The sequence below is a fragment of the Stomoxys calcitrans genome, chromosome 5, assembly GCF_963082655.1.
Source record: "Stomoxys calcitrans chromosome 5, idStoCalc2.1, whole genome shotgun sequence".
In the NCBI taxonomy this organism is placed as follows: Eukaryota; Metazoa; Arthropoda; class Insecta; order Diptera; family Muscidae; genus Stomoxys; species Stomoxys calcitrans.
The window spans coordinates 36854130-36874954 of record NC_081556.1 but is presented as its reverse complement, the minus strand read 5'-3'; the positions used below and the strand labels follow the sequence as shown (position 1 = coordinate 36874954).

The 20825-nt window shown below is 40.0% G+C and overlaps 1 protein-coding gene across 4 annotated transcripts in view; it reads right to left on the bottom strand.

The window, feature by feature from the left end:
- Positions 1-20825, bottom strand: part of LOC106091466 (dopamine receptor 2) — a 135681-nt gene that overhangs the window by 5388 nt on the left and 109468 nt on the right. For all 4 annotated transcript variants that reach the window (XM_059369325.1, XM_059369326.1, XM_059369324.1 and 1 more), the window contains 2 exons: positions 19318-19452; positions 18854-18982 (listed from right to left, as the gene is read on the bottom strand). In XM_059369325.1, coding sequence (XP_059225308.1) covers positions 18854-18982; positions 19318-19452 — 264 coding nt within the window. The remainder of the gene's footprint in view (positions 1-18853; positions 18983-19317; positions 19453-20825) is intronic.

Genomic DNA, 20825 nt, shown 5'->3' with positions numbered 1-20825 from the left:
TTTCGGTATGTTAAATGAATTTCTTTCAATACATGTGGTACCCGTATTAAAATTGACGCCAAACAAACAAATGTAAACAAAATTTCGGGCACTTTTTTCCTAAAGCAAGCTAAAAGTAACAGCTGATAACTGACAGAAGAAAGAATGCAACAAGTAAAAGCGTGCTAAGTTCGGCCGGGCCGAATCTTATATACCCTCCACCATGGATCGCATTTGTCAAGTTCTTTTCCCGGCATCTCTTCTAGGCAAAAAAGGATATAAGAAAAGAGTTACTCTGCTATTAAAACGATATCAAGATATGGTCCGGTTCGGACCAAAATTAAATTATATGTTGCGTTAAGAATTGTGCCCATTGGGGCTCCCGAAGTAAAATAGAGAGAACGATTTATATGGGATCTGTATCGGGCTATAGACCGATTCAGACCATAATAAACACGTTTGTTGATGGTCATGAGAGGATCCAACGTACAAAATTTCAGGCATATCGGATAATAATTGCGACCTCTAGGGGTCAAGAAGTCAAGATCCCAGATCGGTTTATATGGCAGCTATATCAGGTTATGAACCGATTTGAACCTTATTTGATCCAGTTGTTGAAAGTAAAAATAAAATACGTCATGCAAAATTTCAGCCAAATCGGATAGAAATTGCGCCCTCTAGAAGCTCAAGAAATCAAATCCCCAGATCTGTTTATATGACAGCTATATCAGTTTATGAACCGATTTGAACCATACTTGGCACAGTTGTTGGATATCATAACGAAATACTTCGTGCAAAAATTCATTCAAATCGGATAAGAATTGTGCCCTCTAGAGGGTCAAGAAGTCAAGACCCAAGATCGGTTTATATGGTAGCTATATCAGGTTATGGACCGATTAGAACCATACTTGGCACAGTTGTTGGGTATCATAACAAAACACGTCGTGCGAAATTCCATTCCAATCGGATAAGAATTGCGCACTCTAGAGGCTCAAGAAGTCAAGACCCAAGATCGGTTTATATGGTAGCTATATCAGGTTATGGACCGATTTGAACCATACTTGGCACTGTTGTTGGATATAATAAGAAAACACGTCGTGCAAAATTTCATTTCAATCGGATAAGAATTGCGCACTCTAGAGGCTCAAGAAGTCAAGACCCAAGATCGGTTTATATGGCAGCTATATCAGGTTATGGACCGATTTGAACCATACTTGGCACTGTTGTTGGATATAATAAGAAAACACGTCGTGCAAAATTTCATTTCAATCGGATAAGAATTGCGCACTCTAGAGGCTCAAGAAGTCAAGACCCAAGATCGGTTTATATGGCAGCTATATCAAAACATGGACCGATATGGCCCATTTACAATACCAACCGACCTACACTAATAAGAAGTATTTGTGCAAAATTTCAAGCGGCTAGCTTTACTCCTTCGGAAGTTAGCGTGCTTTCGACAGACAGACGGACGGACGGACGGACGGACGGACGGACGGACGGACGGGACGGACAGACGGACGGACATGGCTAGATCGACATAAAATGTCACGACGATCAAGAATATATATACTTTATGGGGTCTCAGACGAATATTTCGAGTAGTTACAAACAGAATGACGAAATTAGTATACCCCCCATCTTATGGTGGAGGGTATAATTACAGAGTCACAAGCCGTTGAAAAAATTTTGTCAACGCCGACTTTATTACCGACAATTACTTTTTGAGCAACCCAATATTACAAAATAGCATATTCTCATTCAATATTCTTTGTTTGCCAAAAAAGAGATACTGCGCATAGAATGGTAAAGGGCAATCCATGGTAAGGGGTACTTAAGATTCGTCCCGGCCGAACTTAGCACGCTCTTAATTGTTTCTGTTTCATGTATACAAGTTTGGGGCTTTATTTCATTTTCCGCTTAGGGTCTTTTTTCCGTCTGTCTTACAAACTGTCCTTGTTTCTAGCTGCCGGTATGTCTGTCCTTCTATCTGCCCGTCTGTCTGCCCCTTTACCTGTCTGTATGTCCGTCCGTCTATCTATATCAATCCCCGCCCGTCTGTTTTGCAAACTGTCTGTATATCTATCTGTTGGTATATTTGTCTGTCCGTATGTTTGTCTGTCCCTATGTATGTCTGTCCACTTATCTGTCTGTCCACTTATCTGTCTGTCCGCTTATCTGTCTGTCCGTCTGTCTTTCTGTCTGTTTGAACTGTTGTGTCCGATCACTAGTTCAAAGTTCGAAAGACTTTAGATAATTATTATACCAAGATCTGGAATAACCCCAAAATACATGCGGCAGCTGCAGTGAGAATAACCAGACTCTACTCTACTTCGCCTTCGCTGGGTGGGTTGTGTACACATTCTTAGCACTCAAACACCTATACATATACACTTATGAACTAACTACACATAATGCACATTGTAATATAGACACATATTTAGATGTAATTCCACATATACCATACCTACAAATACACACAATACAATGCATACACAATTATTTACACGATAATGGTAGTGAGGGTAGTGGTGATATGACAACCAAAAAAAAAAAACCCCAAATAATGGAAAACAAACATGGCTTAGGCCACCAAACCAAAACCAAAGGTCCAAAGTCCAACATACCAAACGGATGCTGTAACAAATGAAGAGTAAAATACATGGCATCCGGATGTGCAACAAATCGCAACATGGCTCCAATGACATCATCATGCGGGCCATCATCATGTGGCTTTAAAACACTTGCATAAACCAGAATCGTTCAAAAATATGGGCCTACATAGAAATAAACAAACCAAAAAAAAAAAAAAACAGGGACATCAACATCATGGGTGATGCCATGTCATCGGCGGATTTGCAATGATATTTCATTTCCGGTATTCGGCCAGGGGCAAGGCAATGGCCAAAAATTTCGGTGGTTGTGGAGAGGCAAGTCTCACTAAGTGTGGGTGGTTGTGGTGTAGGTGCTGGTGTTCCTTGGAAGGAGCTGTGATTATTGTACTCCTACTTAAAAATTTACTGTGACGCAGACATGGTGGCATGGCGGGCAGTGGGCGGCGAGTCAATGTGGCTGATTTGCGTAAGTGCGGCATAAACTGTTTTGCTGCTGTCGGGGAACGACATGTACTCCGGGAGAGGGTTAAAAATGTAGTAGGCTTCACTCCATGGCCATCAGTCGCAGTAGTGGTGGCGCTGATGGCTGCTGCCGCCTCGCTGGCCATTTTACATGCATTTTGGGATTTTGTATTGGCCTGTATCACATCCTCTGCGTACTAAATGTCCGGCTGGTTACCACGTCCATTGTTCGCTGTGGTCGCAGTGCCCACCATCGCACCCAAAGAGCGATTGGCCTCTGTATTGGCTTTCGTTTTGGCACACTGCGCCTCATGGCCATATTCATCTTCTTCGGCGTCAAACAGTTTGGGCTCTGAAGTGGAGAATTTATTGAGATCACTGCCCGTCCCGGGCGTCGTCATCATCATGTTGGTGTTGCCCGCATCCACCAGTACATCATCCTGCTCGCTGATGTGCAAGTTTAGATCACTGTGTTTGCTGAACGATGTTGTCATGGTGTTGCCAACATTTGCAGTGGGCGGATGATAGGCATGCGGATGATACAAATGTGTGGCCGTGGGGCCGTAAGACTTTTGCATGGCCGCATGCAAGCTATTCGAGCTGACAGTGCGCTCTAGTATTTCGCCCCAATATTTCTCGGAAAGCCCTTCAATATCGGGACGCATATGGGTGTGGTGGGAATGCAAGCCGGCATTTTTAATATGAAATGAACGATTCAGGCTATTACTGCGTCCTCGAGCACATATGCCTAAGACAGAGCCGCCTTTCATAGAGCTTAGGGATAGGTGGCCTTTGCCACTACCCCCACCACCACCACCACCACCATTATTACCACTGCTGTTTTGTGGTGGTCTTGAGGTGGGTGGTTCTGGCGGCATGGGCAAAGTGGTGATTTCTAAATCGGAATTTATGTGACAACAGGGTGATTTACTTTCGGGGGTTATCCTCCTGACGTTTGCACTGAAAAGAAAAGAAGAGCATACGAAAGGCATAAAGGTTAGGCAAAGATAGAGAGATTATTAGAGAGATGTTTTGTTGGTAAAACTAAAATACTACATAAGCTCGAATATAAGAGTCTAGTCATGGGTCTGCCTGCCTGTCATGAAAGGAAATTTTAATAGAACTTTTTTTTAAAGAAATTTTGTCAAAGTTTCTTTTCCGCAGGAAATTTTTTTTTTTAAATTTTTAGAGGAAATTTTCTTAAAATTTCACATCTAGGGAATTTTTTTTTAAATTTCAATTCTATGGGAAATTTTGTCAAAATTTCAGTTCTATGGGGAACTTTGTCAAAATTTCGTTATTTAAGGAAGTTTTGTCTAAATTTCAAAATTTTACCAAAATTTCATTTTAAAAGCTTGGTTGAACCTTTGAGTGGAGAGGACGTTTTGTTATTTCGCTCCGCAAGAATTTCTCTATAACTCGTGATAGGTCATTATTTTGTGAAGAAAAAATGTAAGTCACTAAAAGATAGCTACGATAGTGGAATTCGTTAGGCGGTTGATGATCTGAATCTGTTTCCAGTGGAGCGACAGATCTAGAGCCCGGGCTTAAAATGGACTCCAAAGACCCAACAGCTGCGGTGGTTGCTGTTGTAGTCAAATTTTCATGTGGAGGCGGCGATCCTCGTTAAGCTCCTGTAGGTGAGCTCGCTCCAAAAGCCGATTGGCGGGGGAACAAGTTGGCCATTGGTTATTTAAAGGCGCCAATAACCCGCCTGGAGGCCACCGTAGCGCAGAGGTTAGCATGTCCGTCTATGACGTTGAATGCCTGGGTTCGAATCCTGGCGAGACCATAAGAAAAACATTTGTGAGGTACTATGCCATGTAAAACTTCTCTCCAAAGAGGTGTCGCACTGCGGCACGCCGTTCGGACTCAGATATAAAAAGGATGCCCCTTATCATTGAGCTTAAACTTGAATCGAACTGCACTCATTGATATGTGAGAAGTTTGCCCCTGTTCCTTAGTGGAATGTTCACGGGTCAAAATTTGCATTTGCAATAACCCGCCTTGTCTGATCGAACATCTTAGGCACTCAGTATTTGTGCAAGAGCCGGTGCCTCCCGGCCTCTCACTGAGACTCTCCGCCCGATATCGCTAATTTGCGCAACTGCCGTTGCAGCTACTCCGTATGGAGCACTCCATTATCTGCAACCTTTGAACGTCCGGAAGCTCGCAGCTATGCCTTTCGTGACCACACAGATCGGATGTGAATGTTCCAGCCTGTGAGGTGTTCACAGCTATCCCGTGCCGGTGGTGCGGTGGTGGTATTAGGCCGTAGCAAGTTGAAATCTCGACTGGTGAAGTGGCTGCTCTAGGCTTCTCTACCGACATATGACTGGTCAGCAGGGGCTTTTGGCGAAGACACCTGGTTCGAGTCTCAAGGACAAGGCTGAACCTGTTCTATCAACCCATGCCTATAGTTTGCCTAGGCCATCGGCCTTCCCCGGCAAACCCAACACGCTCTTTTAGAGGATGCACTAATAGAAGGCGCATCGCTCTCAGGTTTATTGAGAGGCTTGGTGCGAATGATTCTGAGACTCTCAGTAATTGGGAGAGGGACTCCCTTTATTGGGCTTGGGGATTCGCTGCACACGCCTAGATTCGAAAACTGTTCCGCAGTCAGCCAACAGGCTGCGGTCACCAGGATGGCATCCCATGCCTTTAAGAACTAGGGCGAAGAATAGTAAGGTGTCCTGTGGAAGAGTGGTTCCACTGCTTTCTCACCTGTCCTTCGATGCATACGGAAGCACATCATGACAAGATCTAACGAATCTTGTGAGGATGAACTCCTGGCGGAATCAGAAGACGAGGCTAACACAACAGTGGTGAAAGTTCTGAATCTTGGCTATAGTCCTGGTTGCTAAAAATAAATCTCCGCCATTGTAGGGCCGCTTTGGCGGCACTAAAGGTCCTCCTGATGGCAGGGGAAATTGACGTGGATCTTATTCAAGTACCATGGGTTTTTGGAGGAATGGTTCGTGGACTAAGAATTCCGGGACTCAAGGGCACGGCGAATGGGAGACGCAGAGCCTGTATTCTTGCAAAGAGTAGTCTGCAGATTTAGTGGTAGCCAGTCTTGAAATAAACAAGTCTCATTACAGGCTGGCTTTCCTATATATGGCACACGATTCAGAGATGACGCCTTCAAACCTTAAGTTGCTGGTTGAAGCCGCTACTGTAGGGAAGAAGAGCCTTGTTGTAGGAAGTGATGCTTATGCACATCACCAGATAAGGGGAAGTTCGGACGAAAGGGTTGAGCTGCTTATCGAATATATTATAAGTTGCAATCTGGCGATTTGTAACAAAGTGGATAAACCGACCTTTATTACCAGGAATAGGCGGGAGGTACTTGACATTACCTTTGTATCGGAAAATATAAGCGCAGGATATGCGACTGGGATGTGTTGGCTTCTCCGATCATCGTTATATTAGTTTAAGCCTTATTTGAGACAGTGACTTGTGTGAGCCGCTACGATATCCTTCTTAAATTTGGCTCAGTTCGGTCCAGATTTGCATATAGCTGCCATATAGATCGATCCGCGGATTTAGGATCTTAGGCCCATAAAAGCTACATTTATTATCCAATTTTTCCAAAATTTGGGACTGTGAGTAGTATTAGTCTCTTGGATATCCTTCTTCAATTTGGCCTAGATAGGTCCAGATTTGGATATAGCTGCCATATAAACCGATCCGCCGATTTAGGGTCTTAGATCCATAAAAGCCAAATTTATAACCCGATTTGGTTGAAATTTGGGACAGTGAGTTGTCTTAAGCCATACGACATCCTTCTTCAATTTGGCTCAGATCGGTTCAGATTTGGATATAGCTGTCATATAAACCGATCCGCCGATTTAGGGTCTTAGGCCCATAAAAGCCACATTTATCATCCGATTTGGTTGAAATTTGGGATAGTGAGTTTTGATAGGCCCTTCGACATCCTTCGTCAATTTGGCTCAGATCGGTTCAGATTTGGATATAGCTGCCATATAGACCGATCCGCCGATTTAGGGTCTTAGACCCATAAAAGCCACATTTATCATCCGATTTGGTTGAAATTTGGGACAGTGAGTTTTGATAGGTCCTTCGATATCCTTCGTCAATTTGGCCCAGATCGGTCCAGATTTTGGATATAGCTGCCACATAGACCGATCTCTCGATTTAAGGTGTTTGGCCCATAAATGCCACATTTATCATCCGATTTTGCTGAAATTTGGGACAGTGAGTTAAGTTAACCCCCTCGACATACTTCTGCAATATGGCACAGATCGATCCAGATTTAGATATAGCTGCCATATAGACCGATCTATCGTTTTAAGGTTTTGAGCCCATAAAAAGCGCATTTATTGTCCGATCTTGGAACAGTGAGTAGTATTAGGCCCTTGGACATCCTTCTTCAATTTGGCCCAGTTCGGTCCAGATTTGGATATAGCTGCCATATAGACCGATCCGCCGATTTAGGGTCTTATGCCATAAAAGCCACATTTATTTTCCGATTTTGCTGAAATTTGGGACAGTTAGTTGTCTTAGGCCCTACGACATCCTTCTTCAATTTGGCCCAGTCCGGTCCAGATTTTGATATAGCTGCCATATAGACCGATCCGCCGATTTAGGGTCTTAGGCCCATAAAAGCTACATTTATCATCCGATTTTGCTGAAATTTGGGACAGTGAGTTGTCTTAGGCCCTTCGACATCCTTCGTCAATTTAATTCAGATCGGTTCAGATTTAAATATAGCTGTCATATAGACCGATCCGCCGATTGAGGGTCTTAGGCCCATAAAAGCCACATTAATCATCCGATTTTGCTGAAATTTGGGACAGTGAGTTGTGTTAGGCCCTACGACATCCTTCTTCAAATTGGCCCAGATCGGTCCAGATTTGGATATAGCTGCCATAAAGACCGATCTTTCTATTTAAGCTTTTGAGCCCATAAAAGGCGCATTTATTGTCCTATTTTGCCAAAATTTGGGACTGTGAGTAGTATCAGGCCCTTGGACATCCTTCTTCAATTTGGCTCAGGTCGGTTCGGATTTGAATACAGCCGCCATATAGACCGATCCGGAGAGGAGGAGAGAGTAGCACTTGTATTGTGAACACGCGTTTTTGATTCGCTCCGAAATATTAACGAGGCATAAAGTTTGTGGCCACAATTGGAACCTATAAAGGATTGCTTCTCATAGCCTTGTATACAGCTTGCACTGGATGTTTGGATTACACGGGAACCGAATTGCAGAAAAAGCGGTATATTATTTATAAATCTAGCGAAAATTTGCAAATTCAAAGGGAAATTTTGCGGAAAAATAACTTTTGGTGCTAACCGGTCGGTGGATAAATTTATTCAGCACTCTGGGTAAATAAACAACAGCTGGTATGTGTTTGACATTAAATGTAACAAAAAAGCGCTCCTACATGTAAATTAAACTCGAGTCACCTAGTTGCTAACAAATATAGTTCAGCCTAAAAGTATGCTATAATTATCAGCTATAATTATTTGTATAAATTAACGGCCGATAATTCAAAACGTAACCAAGGAATGCCAAAGACACCAACAACAAACGAACAACATTCATCCCAGCAAACAAAAAGAAAATTAATGGAGACGTCACCTGAAATAATAAATATGGCAAAGAAGCCAGTGGGAAACATGGAAGTAGGCGAATTGATGAGCATGATGAAGATTACAATGAATAGTATACTTGAGGAAAAACTGGAAAACTTGCCAACGAAACAGGATATGGAAGAGGTTAAGGCTGGTATAGTTTTAGCATCATCGGAAATAGCTGACTTAAAAGCGGAAAATAAAAAATTAAAGGAGGAAATTGAAATTTTGAAAAGAAAGATGGAATTAGATGGGGCAAACTTGAGATGGTTTGAGCACCAAATAAACAATACGAAGCTAATCTTCAAGGAAATTCCAAATGAAAAACCGGTGTTAAATGCAGTTTTAAAAATTTGTACAGAAAACCTTAAAATTACACCGAAGATTATCTCGGCTAAAACAATTTTTCAAAAACAGCACACACAATCAGCGATTGTTGAATTTGAAAATGAAGATGCTATTAAATTGGTATTAAGGAACACAAAGCATCTAGCTGGAACCAAAATTTCAATAGAAAGAGACTTAAATCCAAGAAGGCAACGAAATAAAGTGGCGATGCTTTTAATACGAAAGAAGATCTTGGAAGAAAGCCAAAAACATAAAATAATGGTCAGGGATGACAAATTGAAAGTCAAGGACAAATGGTTTACTTGGACAGTTAATGGAAAACTAGTGTGTGGAAGAGAAAATGCTGAAGTTGCACTTAAGATGCTTTATGGAAATGAGCTACAAAACGTATCATTTGATAACATTTTTGAGCAAATAGACTCAAAAAACTAAAGAAGCCCCAAGCCAATGCCAATAAAGAAACAACCGCTGGAGAAGTAGTGAATTTGAATTTAAAAATAGTGTCATACAATGTTAACGGATTAGCTAATAAATACTTGTATCCTCTTTTTTTTACCTATTTAAAATCTTTTGATGTTATAATACTGGTCGAGACTCATTTAATGAAGGAATCAACAAAACAAGCAGAAAAGTATTTTCCGGGCTTTGATATTTTTTGGACAGAAGCAATTAAAATTAACAGATTTGGAAGGGCTATAGGGGGCAAAATGCTGGGAATTAAAAAATCCTTAAAAAACCTAAATCTGTACTACGAGCTGGTAACAGCATATCAAATTAACGCACTTTGCATTAAGGTAAATAATAAGAGGATAACACTACTCCCACTATATTTGAGAAGCGCGAACTGGGAGCAGGATTTTTCGTTGGTAAAGCAATTTATGAATGAGATGGCAGGTGAAAACCCTATATTAATAGGAGATATGAATATAAGAATTGGAGAGCTGCAACAAGATATCTCGATGCACCAAGACACGTTCTTAACTGCCACAGAAATCAGAAAATCTATGGACAAGGAAGTAAACCACAAAGGCAGAGTTTTCCTGGACCATTGTAACAACCATAGCATTGTTGTTCTAAACGGACATACGAAAGGAGATGAAGAAGGCAAATTTACATTTTTGAGTTCAGCCGGCGAGTCAGTAAATGATATCTGTGCTGTATCGTATAGTATGCTAAAATATGTCACAAGTTTTTCTGTTGAAGATTGTATATGGTCGGATCATTTTCCCATAGTCCTTGACCTTAAGCTGGATGTAGTAGAAACTGATGTTAAAAAACTAAGCCTCCTACCCAAATTGTTGTGGAGGCAGTCAGATTTGAGTAACTATCAAAGAAACCTCAATTGCCATTTGAGAAAAGCTCTGGAAGACCATACGATATGTACTCTCAAGGATTTGACAAATACAATTATTATTTCTGCCCAGCAAAGGGGCAATAAGCCGATATTTAACCCATTAAATAAGTGGTTTAATAGCAATTGTTATTGGGCAAGGAAAAAGTCATTTAAATCTCTAGCGAAATTCAGGAAAACCAATTCTGAAGAGCACAAGAAAACATATCTGGAGTCAAAGAAAAAGTTTAAGGAGATATGCGAGAGTAGCAAACAAAATTACTACAACAGCATCAGCCTAAGAATTAATGAAGTATCTAATGCTAAAGAGTGGTGGAGCATAGCTAGAGAATTAAATGGTCAGGATTTTAACATTGGCTCCAGTGTCTCTGCACGTGAATTTGAACAATATTTTAAAAAACTGCTTAACTTAGAGCAGAGATCAAGATTCATACCATATGCTCCACTGTTAATCGCTGACGAAAAGCTCGATAAGGATATTTCTGTGGATGATATTAAAAACATGTTGTCCAAAGTTAAAATGAACAAAGCACCTGGTGAAGACAGGACCCCTTATGAGTTTTTTGCCAACGCATCGGAAGAGTTTCTGACAGAATTGGCTAGGACATACAGCAGAATGTACAGCAACGGAACCATAGATGAAGTATTCATAAAAACGATAATTTTCCCTATACATAAAAAAGGAAGTTTAAATGATCCCGCAAATTATAGAGGGATATCTTTTATGAATGCGATAGCCAAAATTTTTATGGGTATCTTAAATGAAAGATTATATGCTTGGGCAGAAGAAAGAAGTATAATTGTAGAATATCAGGCCGGATTTCGAAAAAATTATTCGACCACGGATAATATTTACAACCTATCGGCGATAATAAACATTAAATTGTCAGAGAAGAAAAAAACATATGCATTTTTCGTAGATTTCAAAGCTGCCTTTGATAACATATCACGAAACCTAATGCTTTACAAATTATACGAACTGGGTTTATCATATAAATTAACTAAAATAATTGAAAGTGCCTATCAGAGGACAGAAACAGCAGTGTGGACTGGGAATGAATTGTCCGAATATTTTAACACGAATTCAGGAGTAAAACAAGGCTGCCTGCTGTCGCCATTACTTTTCACCTTATATGTCAATGACATACATGATTCTCTGGGAGGAGGCATAATGGTGGATGACATCAATATACGAGTACTTCTTTATGCTGACGATATAGTCATTTTGGCTGAAGACAAGGACGTTCTTCAAAGAATGATATACAATCTAGAAGATTACTGTGTGAAATGGAACCTTATCGTAAACTTAGCCAAATCGAAAATAATGGTCTTTAGAAACGGTGGTAGATTATCGGCGCAAGAAAGATGGACACTGAATAATGAACAAATTGAAGTAGTGTCAGAGTACAATTACTTAGGATTCATACTGACACCTCAAATGAAATTCAACCAACATGTCGCGGCCAGAACAACGCAAGCAAAACTTGCCTTAAATATGACCTGGAAAAACTTCCTAAGCAAGAACAATATATCCATGAATCAAAAATGGAATCTCTACATGGCAGTATGCAGATCAATCCAATCTTATGGTGCACAAGTATGGGGATTTGGCTGTTTCGATGAAGCTGATAAGTTGCAGCGGTTCTTTTTAAAAAAGGTACTAAAGTTGCCTGATTCTACACCCAACTACGCAATAACTTTAGAGACTGGAGTCGAAGAAGGCCACATTTATATGATGCAGATGCATTTGCATTATATCACTAGAACAAAATTTCAATACAAAAGGGAAAGGCTGCCTTACCAGTTAACCCAAAAAATAATACAAAAAAAACTATTTTGGGCACATCACTTAAACAATCTTTTAAGCCAGTATAACATACCCCACATTGATGAAAACTTTAGTCTGATTTCCTGGAATGCAATGGCAGCAAATTTAATTGAAGAAATGAGTTTACGCAACAAAAGTATTGCTATTCAAAGAGCACAGCAAAGTAGCACTAGACTATATAAATATTTGGACTACACGAGAAGTCATATGTACCTCAGTGGAAACTATACCAATGAAGAAATTGCATGGATATTTAAGGCCAGATGTGACCTAATATTTTTGAACGCTAACCACTTTGCCACACATACAAATGCCAACGACCAGTGTACGATATGTAACCTACAAGAAAGAGAAACGCTTCATCACTTTTTAGGTATTTGCCCAATATATCGACATTTAAGGAATGGTTTTTTCGGTAGATCTGCATTAAATGAGGACGCCATCATACGAATATTAGATGGAACAGTCACCCAAGACTGGAAAAATCTTATCGGATATATAAAAGCGGCTCTACACTACCGTAAATTGATAACAACGGAGTTTGCCTAGACCTTTTTTAACTGAATAAGTTCATTATACTACAAATTTTAAAATGGATAACTCATAAATATCCGGCTGACGACACAAGTCATAGCCGATTAATCTTTATTATTTTTTGATTTTCTTCTTACACTCACTCAATTAATTTTTATAATCACTGTTAAATTATATAATGAGAAATGTAATAAATAAATAAAGATTGTACTACTACTACTACTACTACTATAGACCGATCCCTCGATTTAGGGTCTTAGGCCATATAAGCCACATTTTAATTTCTTTCTATAGTTCCTTTTTTGTTTTGTCCTTCCTTTTGTTTATCACATAATACCCAGTTTCCCTTTTTCCTATATGATACAAAGTAATTTCTTTTCCTCTTTATTACTAAATTTAATACCTTCGTGGCCCCCACCCCCCCAGGAACGGAAATATGAAGAATTTCCTTAGACATAATTCAATAGCCGTTTAATATTTAATTTGTTCTGATGGTAAGAGGAAATCCTTGACCAAACAGCATTGGATCAACAAATGTTCAGTCTTTTATTACGTGCCTGATTAGGCTTATCAAAGTCTTCCACTCTCCCCCCCTCCTCCGAGCCCCTTCGCTACAATACACTAAACAAACAGTTTTGAAAATCCTGAAAGGCCATGGTAAGAAGACCCAAAACAAAGGCCATAGGCCATAGATTTTTCCCAGGAAGACTTAGCTAAGAAAAAAAAAAAAAAAAACAACCATGAAACCATAGCCATGTTATTTTGGGTGTTTTATTGTGTTGGCTGTCAGTTCCAGTGGTTGCAGCTTAAACCTCTTATTTAGGTCTTCTTGTTGTGAGTTTTGTTAGGGTTTGGTTTTGTTTTCTTATCATGTTCAATTCCTTTGCCGCTCGCCCGCTTTCTCCCCCTCTGGCCCTATATCTGGTTCCCTGTGGCAAGGACAAAAATGAAAAATGTAACATTTGGTCATGATATTTCGTTTCCTGCTTTTATTTCATTCATTAGAATGAAGTGAGCGAAATGTTTGACATCTTACCATTCTACCATTTAGTGAGAAAAGCAAAAAAAAAGAGAAAATCATGAATCTTTTCAAAGGACTTGCCTGATTGCAGCCCTCAATAGGGGAGGCAAAAGCAGAAGGCAGGCAGCATTATCAGTGAATGGAACTAAAAGCTTTATATTGAATTATAGCCTAAATTGAATATTCAATGATTTTTGTTTGTATTCGGCGAAAGGGGTTAGCAGGGTTAAATTTTCTGGATGATGAGTACATTAAGAATTGCTTTTAAGTTTGCTTTCTAATAAAAGGCTCAAGAAAGTTATAAAAAGAAGTCACATATGAAAATCTGTCATGTTTTATAAAAAGCCATCCATCGCCCATTCATCGAATTGTATTCAAAAAGAAGGCTTATTTTAGGATTGATTTCAAATTGAGTTAAACAGAAAAGCACACGTGCTAGGGAGACAGTTTTGAGATTCTAAAGGCTTTACAAACAGGTGAACAAAAAAACAAGTAAAAAGGCGTTAAGTTCGGCCCGGCCGAACTTTGGATATCCACCACCTCGGGCAGATATGTAAACCACCTCTCATCAAAATCCGGTGAAAATTGCATACCTTATGCCCCATAGCAGCTATATCGAATATGTTCCGATTTGGACAAAATACTAATACGTACAAGTCATTGTTCAATTGTGTATAACAAAAGTTTGGTCTTTTTAATAGCTATATCCAAAAATAAACCAATCTGAACCATATACAACATGGATGTCGAAAAGCCTAACATAAGTCACTGTGTCAAATTTCAGCGAAATCGGATTATAAATGCGTCTTTTTTGCGGCCAAGGCTTTAAATCGAGATATCGGTCTATATGGCAGCTATATGCAAATCTTGATCGATCTAGAACAAATTGCAGAAATATGTGGAGGGGCTTAACTTCACTCTCTGTTCCAAATTTTCGCAAAATCGGATAATAAATGTGACTTTTATGGCCCCATAACCTAAACCGGGAGATTGGTCTATATGACAGCTATATCCAAATCTGATCCGATCAGGGCCCAATAAGAAATGCATGTCGAATGGCCGTAGAAAACTCATTGTCCCAAATTTCAGCAAAATCGGATAATAAATGTGACTTTTATGGGCCTAAGACCCTAAATCGGAGGATCGGTCCATATGGCAGCTATATCCAAATCTGGACCGATCTGGGCTAAAATGACAAAAGATGTCGAAGGGCCAAACACACCTCACTGTCCCAAATTTCAGCAAAATCGGATGATAAATGTGGCTTTTATGGGCCTAAGACCATAAATCGGAGGATCGGTCTATATGGCAGCTATACACAAATCTTAACCGATCTGGGCCAAATTGAAGAAGGATGTCGAAGGGCCTAACAAAACTCACTGTCACAAATTTCGGCGACATCGGATAATAAATACGCTTTTTATGGCCCCATAACCTAAAACCGAGAGATCGGTCTATATGACAGCTATATCCAAATCTGCTATATCCAAATCTGATCCGATTAAAAATATATGTCGAAGGGCCGACAACTCACTGTCCCAAATTTCAGCAAAATCGGATAATAAATGTGACTTTTATGGGACTAAGTCCCTAAATCGGAGGGACTGGCATATAGACCGATATATGGCTGCCATATAGACCGATATATGGCAGCTATATCCAAATCTGGACCGATCTGGCCAAAATTGACAAAGGATGTCGAAGTGCCTAACACAACTCAATGTCCCAAATTTCAGCAAAATCGCATCAAAAATGTAGCTTTTATTGGCTTAAGACACTAAATCTGAGGATCGGTCTATATGGGGTCTATATCAAAATATAGTCCGATATAGCACGTCTTCGAATTTAACCTGCTTATGGATAAAAAAATAATCTGTGCAAAGTTTCAGCTCAATGTCTCTATTTTTAAAGACTGTAGCATGATTTCAATATACAGACGGACAGACAGACCGTCATATCTAGATCGTCTTAGATTTTTACGCTGATCAGGATTACATATGCTATATAATTTTTGGATATCGTGAGGGGGGCGGAAACTTTCCCTTAACCCAAAAGTACTACCCAAAAATAAAAGTGTACCGATCGTGACAATATGGGATTCAAATGAGAGGTATTCAAGAGTATTGTACGAATTTCATAATAAAAGTTGGGTCCAAGTAAATGGGGGCCGCTCCAGCCCCAAAAATCCCTAAAATAGGTTTATTTGACGATCATGACAATATGGGACTTAGATGAAAGGTATTCGGGAGTAGATTACGAATATGTTCAGGAAATAGGAATAGGTTTTATAATTTATTGATAGTGGATGGGGTCGGACCCTCCACCGTTACCCCAAAAACACCACCAAAATTCAAAAGTGGACCGATCGGGACAATATGGGTATCAAATGAAAAGTATGCGGGAGTAGATAACGAATCTGCCATACAAATTTATGTCGAAGTATAGGGGGTCACCCCAGCCCCACAAAAACGCCCATAATGGGCACATTAGCCAATCACGGATATATGGCACTCGGTATGTTTGTTCCGTAGAGACTGAAAAATGGCAGAACCGATTTTCTTGAAATTTTCGCATATTGTGTAGGTTTTTCTTTCAGTATCGATAGGGGACGGTCCCTCCCCCTTATGCCTAAAACACAACTCAAAATCAATCGGGGCAATATAGGTATCAAATGAAAGGTATTGAAGGGTAGAATATGAATATGTTATTAAAATGGGTCTAAGTATCCATCGGACCGGACCGCCCCAACCCCAAAACCCCCCCCAAACAGATATATTGGACTTCCATTTCCATATGGGGCTTAAATGAAAGGTATTCTGGAGTAGATTTCGAATCTGGCATACAAAATCAGATCGAAGTATAGGGGGTCACGTAACCCCTCAAAAACGCCATTAGACTCATTATGACTATATGATACTTGACTGTACAGACTGTACAGGGGGGACGGACCCTCCCCCTTATGCCAAAAACACTATCCAAAATCAAAAGCGAATCGATCGGGACAATATAGGTATCAAATGAAAGGTATTGGAGAGTAGAATACGAATATGGTATTAAAATGGGTCTATGTATCCATCGGACCGGACCGGACCGCCCCAACCCCAAAACACCTCCAAACAGACCAATATGGACGTTCAATTCGATATGGGGCTCAAATGAAAGGTATTCTGGAGTAGATTTCGAATCTGGCATACAAAATCAGATCGAAGTATAGGGGGTTACGCAACCCCTCAAAAACGCCATTAAACCCATTAGGACACTTGACTGAACCGATTTTCAAAAAATTTTCATAGATTGTGTACGTTTGTCTGGAAGGAAACATAAGCTATATAAATTTTCGACATCGGGTGGAGGCGGACCCTCCCCCTTACCCCAAAAACGTCACCCATATCCGAAAGTGGTCCCATGGGCACAATAAGGGCATCAAATGAAAGTTATTGGAGATCAGAAAACGAATATGGTATTAAAATTTGGGTTCAATTACCCAGCAGGCCCACCCCAACTCCAAAACTCCTCTAAAAAGATATATTCGAAATTCATGTCAATATGGGACTCAAATGAAAAGTATTAGGCAGTAGATTACAAATATGGCATAAAACATTAGGTCCAAGTAATGGAAGGTCGCCCACCCTCTATGATCACTTCAAAGTATTTGACCCTTCAGATATCGAAATCGTTCTATTGAGGAAACTTGGTGGATTACCTACGTGTTGCTCGTGGGCACTCAGATTTTAGTCTTCTCTGTGTTAATATTGAGACCCCTAGGCATAGCCCAGTCATATGCCATCTGCGAGACCCTCCCGTTTCTTCTGAATAGCTGTTGTTTACCGTAGTTCCTCAATGGAATGGTCTGAAGCTGAGGAAGCATGATTTCGAACTGCTTTAAGGACTCCAGGATTGTCTTGGCAATGTCAGGTCTTTGATGGAAATATTCCATGAGCTCCGGTTGACTTAATAGGCGAAAAGTTTTTTGTAGGCCCTCTGACCATTAGGTCAGGTGTCGGCTGGACCGAGTATCTCTGCCATCGTCGTGGCATCTAATCATGTTCTCTGCAATATCTTTGTTACCAAAGTTGTCGACAAACTTTTTCTCGATATGTCGACAATTTTTCTTTCAAAAATTAAATTTTATCTATCGAGGTTGGATTGAAGACTAGGGTTAACCCATCCCATCTCTTTGTTACCAAGGTTGTCGGCAAACGTTTTCTCGATATGTCGACAAATTTTTTCTCAGAAATGAAATTTTGTCTATCTAGGTTGGATTGAAGACTAGGGTTAACCCATTCCTCTCCACCCATATCTCTTAGAAGTTTTGCTGTGGCTTCTTTCATTCTTTATTTTCCCCCTGCTGCTTTATCACTGAATCAATTTTCTTTTAACTTGAGCTAATTGCCATTCATTTCCTATGCTTGCACTGAGCTCCTTATAATTTTCCCACAACTAAACTGATTATCTACAAAATAACCAATTGGTAAAATGTTGCTTCGAAGAGTTTAATAGACTCATAGGCTATTACATTGAAATTCAAATCGCAATTCCTTTGAAATATGACCCTCCAATTAAATTGCCCCATAAATGCCTAGTGCTTGGCTCCTAAATCGCCCCCCCCCCCCCCAACTACACATATGCAATAATTTGCGACTTCATGTGGGATTTAAGCCTTCATACACACGTGTGGAAAATATTAAAAGAAGAAAATATGGGGAAAAAATCCCTACATTTCCATCTAAGCCCATAAAGAGAGGGAGAGAGAGAGAGAGTTGCTAATTTAATAAAGCATATCTCGGTTGGACACATGTAAGGACATCAATAAATTAGCTTTAATCCTTGACAATGATCAGGAAGAGCCGAGTAGAGCGTGAGTACAAATGGTAGGTTCATGTTCATTTTGATATGAAATGCCAGGCACGCATGCTAGCCCACATTTGTAACAACAACAAAAAGAAAAATAGCAAACGGAAATGGTAACAAAAATGCTGCCGCCTAGCTTTTGTTAGACATGCAGGTTTAGTTAAAGGATGTGTGGTCATTTCCTACGGAGACTATCCTAATTGAAATGAAATAAAACTTAACGACCGACAAAAAGAGCAACAGAATCAGCATCAGCATCATCCACTTACCCGCAATGGCATCATCAGTTTTTTGCTTACACGCCTAAAATCATCATTCAGCAGCCAATAGATGAAAGGATTCCAAAAACTATTGCTTAAGGCCGTCCAGGTGACCACAAAATCCAAAAAGGGAGGTAACTGTAACAGTAAATACAAATACAAAAACAACATCACGAAATTAACACATGGCATTTCGAGAGAGAGAGAGAGAGAGAGAGAAAGAGAGAGGGGGCATTGAGCACATCACATCACACAACGGAAATGGGTAAAAGCATAAAAACTAAGTTTGACTAAAACTAATTTCGTACGGTTATGCTTCAGTTAGTTTGTTGGTGTGGTATATGCATGTGGTTGTGGTTGTTGTTGTGTTGTGTTTAGTTTTTTTCATTTTATGACACAACACTTCTACACTATCAGGTATGTGTGTGTGTAAATGCGTGTGCCTCGTTTTGTGCTCATGGGTTAATTCTTACCTTTGACCCCGTACATGTGGCCACAATTTCCTGTATGGTCCATGGTGTTACCATAACAATGAAACCCAACGATATGGCAGCCATTGAACGTGATGTTGCTCCACTTGATTTCTTCTCTCGTGTTGGCGGTGCAATCTGTTATTTTTTTTTTGTTTTGGTTTATCGATATCGATTTTTTTTTTGATTTTTTGATTTAACCAAAAAAAAAGGATAGGCAAGCATTTCCAATTAAATGGTAGGTGGAGCAGTGTAATAAAAGAAAAAAGAGAAGAAATAGGATGCTGTTAATTGGGAAAATCGTTAAGCTGGCATGTTATTGGTGTGTGTGTGTGGAGGTGTGAAAGTAATGAAATTCCCAAAAAGTCAATGTCTTGTTGGAAAGTAGCAACAAGATGGATGGATGCTAGAATAAAATAAGTAAAATCTTATTAAGTTCGACCGAGTAGAGCTTTGAATACTCAAATTTTGTCGAAATGAAAATGAGACGTGTTCTAGTAGATAGATTTGAAACAGCTATATATAGAGAAACAAGTAAAAAGGGGTTAAGATCGGCCGGGCCGAACATTGGATACCCACCACCTCGGGTATATATGTAAACCACCTTTCATCAAAATTCGGTGAAAATTGCATACCTTATGTCCCATATCAGTTATATCAATATATGTTCCGATTTGGACCAAAGTACAGTAGCTATATCTAAAAATTAACCGATCTGAACCATATACGACACGAATGTCGAAAAGCCTAACATAGTCACTGTGCCAAATTTCAGTGAAATCGGATTATAAATGCGCCTTTTATGAGGCCAAGACTTTAAATCGAGATATCGGTCTACATGGCAGCTATATCCAAATGTGGACCGATCTGTGCGATATTGCAGAAGTATGTCAAGGGGCTTAACATAGCACACTGTCCCAAATTTGGGCCCAAGACCCTAAATCGGAGGATCGGTCTATATGCCAGCTATATCCAAATCGGAACCGATCTACGCTAAATTAACGAAGGAAGTCGATGGGCCTAACACAACTCACTGTCCCAAAATTCAGCAAAATCGGATAATAAATGTGGCTTTTTTGTGCCTAGGACCCTAAATCGAAGGATCGGTCTATATGGCAACTATATCCAAATCGGAACCGATCTATGTTAAATTAACGAATGATGTCGAAGGGCCTTACACAACTCACTGTCTCAAATTTCAGCGAAATCGGATAATAAATGTGGCTTTTATGGGCCTTAGACCCTAAATCGGAGGATCGGTTTATATGGCAGCTATATCCAAATCGGGACCGATCTGGACCAAATCGACGGAGGATATCGAAGGGCCTAACACAACTCACTGCCCCAAATTTCAGCAAAATCGGATAATAAATGTGGCTTTTATGGGCCTAAGACCCTAAATCGGCGGATCGGTCTATATAGGGGCTATATCAAGATATAGTTCGATATAGCCCGTCTTCGAACTTAACCTGCTTATGGACAAAAAAAAAAAAAAAAAATCTGTGCAAAAT